A 4,300-nucleotide genomic window follows, 5' to 3' on the forward strand; every position below is an offset into this window, starting at 1 on the left:
ATCAGCACGGACCGAATCGGAAAGTACCGAATCGCCTACCACCGATTCGGAATTAGACGAGTCGGAAAAATCAGAATCGGCAATTACCGAATCGGAGGTATGAAAACACACCCATGGCCAAAAAGCCCATAGGAATGCATTGAAGAAACCGAATCGGCTATCTCCGAATCGGATGATACCGATTCGGATTTTACCGAATCGGTAATATCCGAATCGGAGATAGCCGATTCGGTAAAAGCCGCTTCAGCCAATGAGGTGGCTCCCCCTCCCCCTCCCAAACAGGGAGTCTCAACCCTGGCAGGTGCAGCCAATTAAGAACTTTCTGGAGAGCCAGCCTGAGCTGAGCAGTCACAGTTAGCAGCAGTGGGAGTAGGAGGTAGTGAACTGTTCAGACCAAGATGGCAAACCAGAGTGAGAGCCAGAAGTCCAGCCAGAAGAGGAAGCCTAAGTTCAGCAGCACCGAGCTGCAGGTGTTGGTTGAGGAGGTGGTGAGGGTGCACCGGCAGCTATTCGGAAAGCTGTCCCTCAATGTGCCAGAAAGCACCAAGAGGAGGCTCTGGAGCGATATCGGTCAGAAGGTCAACGCTGTGGGTGTCACCCCCAGGTCCCTGGATGAGCTGAAGAAGCGCTTCTACGACATCCGCAGCCTGACCAAACGGAAGATGGCAGAGATCCAGAAGCAGGCTGGAGTCACTGGTGGTGGCAGGAACCCGGCGCCACCCCTCACCGAGCTGGAGGAACTGGTCTCCAGCACCATTGAGAGGGAGAGCGTGACCGGAATTGGGACCCTGGACAGCTCAGCCAGAGCTACAGCTACAGGTAAGAGGCATGCGCATCAGGACACACCCTACCAGACACCTCCCCATTAGACACAATGCATAGCCAAACCCCAGCACAGTACTGCAACCAACATACAAGAGACAAGCATCATGGTACATCCAGTCAGCAGTAGGTATCAAAATATGGCAGTGCAGAATCACAAGACATGAAACAGTGGAACACATTCTACGGAGATGCTAGGACATGTGGAATGCTTTAATTGTACTGACTGTAATACATCGGTACTCTATTTACAAATGCTTCTTTGTACCTAGGGGCACCATCAGGCGGACAAACACTGCCAAAGGAGGCAGCAGCACCATCTACCACTGCACTCGCAGGGCCGAGCACGAGTCAGGCTGCCGAGGAGGAGGAGGAAAACACCATAGGCCTGGATATTGAGGGAGACCTGGAAATTGACTTTGATGCACTTAACTCCCCACAAATGCAAAGCACACCCTCCTTGCAATTCTCCCCAGAGAACTCCCCGACAAGGGAGCTCTTTCCACCTACACCAGCTCCTGCCACTGTGGCTCCAGTACACCCTGTCCTGGGAGCAGGGGCTCAGGCCCCGGCCAGCACCACACCCCCACCAGTGGCACCCCAGCCCACGCAGCAGGCGGGCAGCAGCAGTACCCGGCGCCGTGCCATTCCCACCACTGCAGACCCAGCACGGGAGGCCAGTGTGTTCCGGGGCCTCGAAGGCAATATGGTGAAGATCCAAAGGCAGCAGGCGAAATCCATCATGGCATGCCAACGCCAGCTCCTGCAGCACAACCTGCAGATGGGGGAAATGGTGAAAGGATTTCAGGCCTTTGTGGCTTCCAACAAGGAGGCAGTAGCAGGTTTAGGCAGGCTAACCACTGCCATCACACAGTTATGTGGCAGAATGGAGGAGCAAGAGGTGGTGCGCAGGCGGGATGCCCGGGTGCAGAACCGCTCCTTGAGCCGCCTTGCTGCAGCAACGGCACAACTCTGTCAGCGTGGTGCCAACATGGAGTCTAGTCTCGCTCAAAATACCGCAGAGTTGACAAGGGGAATGGCCCGCATCACGACAGCAATGGAGGCCTTGATCATCTCTAACACTGCCGCAAATCCTGCCCTGGACCTGGGGGATGCTGGGGACAGCAGCAGCCGCAGCAGCCCGGCCAGCGCTGCGTCAGAGCCACGCAGGAGCACCAGGCGCTCCGCAGATGCCGCTGGTCATTCTGAAGGGGGTGAGGGACACCACAGTGGGGCTGCAAAGCGCTCAAAGAAATAGCCTAGCAAGGGCGGGTGAGGCAACCTGGACCCTAGACTTTTGTTTTCATTGACATTACACCTTTTTTTTGTTGCACATCAGTGCAGTAACTGTGTAGCAACAGTATTAAAAATTGCTTATTCAACACAACCATTCACCTGTCTGTGCATTTGTACTCACTCAGAAATAGTTTGCTGTTATCTCCTCACGTCTATATCTCCCATCACTTGGCGTACACACCCCAGCTGGCTGTGTTAGTGGCACAGCTTCGTCGTCATCATGGTCCTCGTAGTCACTCAACTCCACCTCAGTGCCCTTCTTCACCGCAAGGTTGTGTAACATTGCACAGACAGCTATGATTTTGCAACAGGTGATGGGGGTGTACTGCCTTGCACCTCCACTCTTGTGCAGGCATCTAAACCTGCTTTTCCAGATGCCGAATGTCCTTTCCACAACATTCCTGGTGCTTTTGTGGGCACGGTTATACCTCCTTTGGCTGGGTGTAGAGGGGTTGAGGTAGGGGGTGAGAATGAATGAACGGAGGGCATATGCACTGTCGCCTAGAAGGAAAAGGGGTAAAATTACTTACATGCATACATGTATTTCACTTTGCTGTTTTTGGTTATGGGGGGCTGATGATGTGTCTCACCTAGGAGGTATCCTTCTCCAAATTCCCCAGCCATCAGCCGTGCATAGATGCCGCTCTGTTGGAAAATGTAGGAGTCGTGGGTACTACCCGGAAATTTTGCTACCAGGTCTGTGATGGTGCATTTCGCATTGCAGATCACCTGTACGTTGATGGTGTGAGTGGACTTCCGATTGCGGTAGATGTATTCTGTGTCAGATGGTGGGCAAATCGGAATGTGTGTGCCGTCTATGCAGCCAATGATGTGGGGGAATCTTGCCATCTGGTAAAAGTCTGCTTTGGTCTGTACAAGTTCTGCCTGGGTTGCAGGGAAGGAAATGTAGTGGGCCATCCTCTGGATCATGGCATCAAGGAACTTGTGGAAGAACCTTGACAGGCTGCTCTGGGTCACCCCTCCTGCCACAGCGACTACACTTTGGTAGCTGCCAGACGCCAGCAGGTGTAGGCAGCATAGCACCTGCACCTGCACAGGGATTGCGTGTGCCCTTGGGGTGGGGTGCTGCAACAGGGGTTGGAGGTCCCTAATGAGGTCTGTGATGGTCTCTGAGTCCAGCCTGTACCGCTGTAGGATCTCTGCATCTGTCAGCATGATCAGGGTGATACGTTGTCTGTATACCTGCTCCTCTCTTTGCCATTCCCTCTCTCCTTGCTGCTGTAGCCGTAGCCGCCTCGCTATGACATAAAAAGCTGCCATCCTGCAAGTTGCAATGCATTTTGGGGCTGTTTTTATGGGTTGGAGTTGGTTACCACCTGATCGTAATCCATGGTAATTGCCGAGTGGATTCTACCGATTTTGAGCCAAAATCGGTGTTTCTGTGTCTCCCTACATCTCCCCATCTGTCCGAAGCGGGGATTTTCCCGATCGGTGAATCTACCGAATTGGTAGGTTCTCCGATTTGCCATCTGTCCGATTCGGTGTCTCTACCGAATCGGTACATGCACCGAATCGGCTTATGTCCGAATCGGTGTCACTACCGAATCGGTACATGCACCGATTCGGCTTATGTCCGATTCGGTGTCACTACCGAATCGGTACATGCACCGATTCGGCTTATGTCCGATTCGGTGTCACTACCGAATCGGTACATGCACCGATTCGGCTTATGTCCGATTCGGTGTCACTACCGATTCTGTACATGCACCGATTCGGTGTTTGCATCCGATTCGGTGTGTTACCGATTCGTACTGTATCCGATTTTCGGTATGTACGTATCGCATTCTTTTACATTCTTTTACATTCGGTAATCATTCCGATTCGGTTTTCGCTCCGATTTGTACTTTTTTTTGTGCCCTACATCTCGATGCCAGTATACCGATCGGTAAGGGCCCAGATTCGGTATTTTCGGCCGTTACCGATCGGTAACGGCCTACCTACATCGGGCCCTATATGTCCTTATAAGAAATTGCTGAGAAGAAAAAGGGCTGTAGGTACACACTGGCAACACCAATTCAAAGAGAAAATAACTGCAGTTGCAAAGTGGCCGTGCAAACTTTAAGTTATACATTTCATAGAGAAACAATGAGAAGAAATGACATAGAGAAACAAAAGTCAAGGTTTACACTTTAAACAAACAGATGTGGAAAAGGATAAACAT

At 52.0% G+C, this 4,300-nt stretch overlaps 1 protein-coding gene across 1 annotated transcript; it reads left to right on the top strand.

The window, feature by feature from the left end:
* Positions 1–310: 310 nt before the first annotated feature.
* LOC144827493 (uncharacterized) lies at positions 311–3,275 on the top strand. Its single transcript, XM_078685784.1, has 2 exons — positions 311–819; positions 1,095–3,275. The coding sequence occupies exons 1-2, from the start codon at positions 399–401 to the stop codon at positions 2,078–2,080; spliced, it is 1,407 nt and encodes a 468-aa protein (XP_078541910.1). The 5' UTR covers positions 311–398; the 3' UTR covers positions 2,081–3,275.
* The last annotated feature ends 1,025 nt before the right edge of the window (positions 3,276–4,300 follow it).

Source organism: Lissotriton helveticus, chromosome 4_1 (assembly GCF_964261635.1).
Source record: "Lissotriton helveticus chromosome 4_1, aLisHel1.1, whole genome shotgun sequence".
NCBI classification, from domain to species: domain Eukaryota; kingdom Metazoa; phylum Chordata; class Amphibia; order Caudata; family Salamandridae; genus Lissotriton; species Lissotriton helveticus.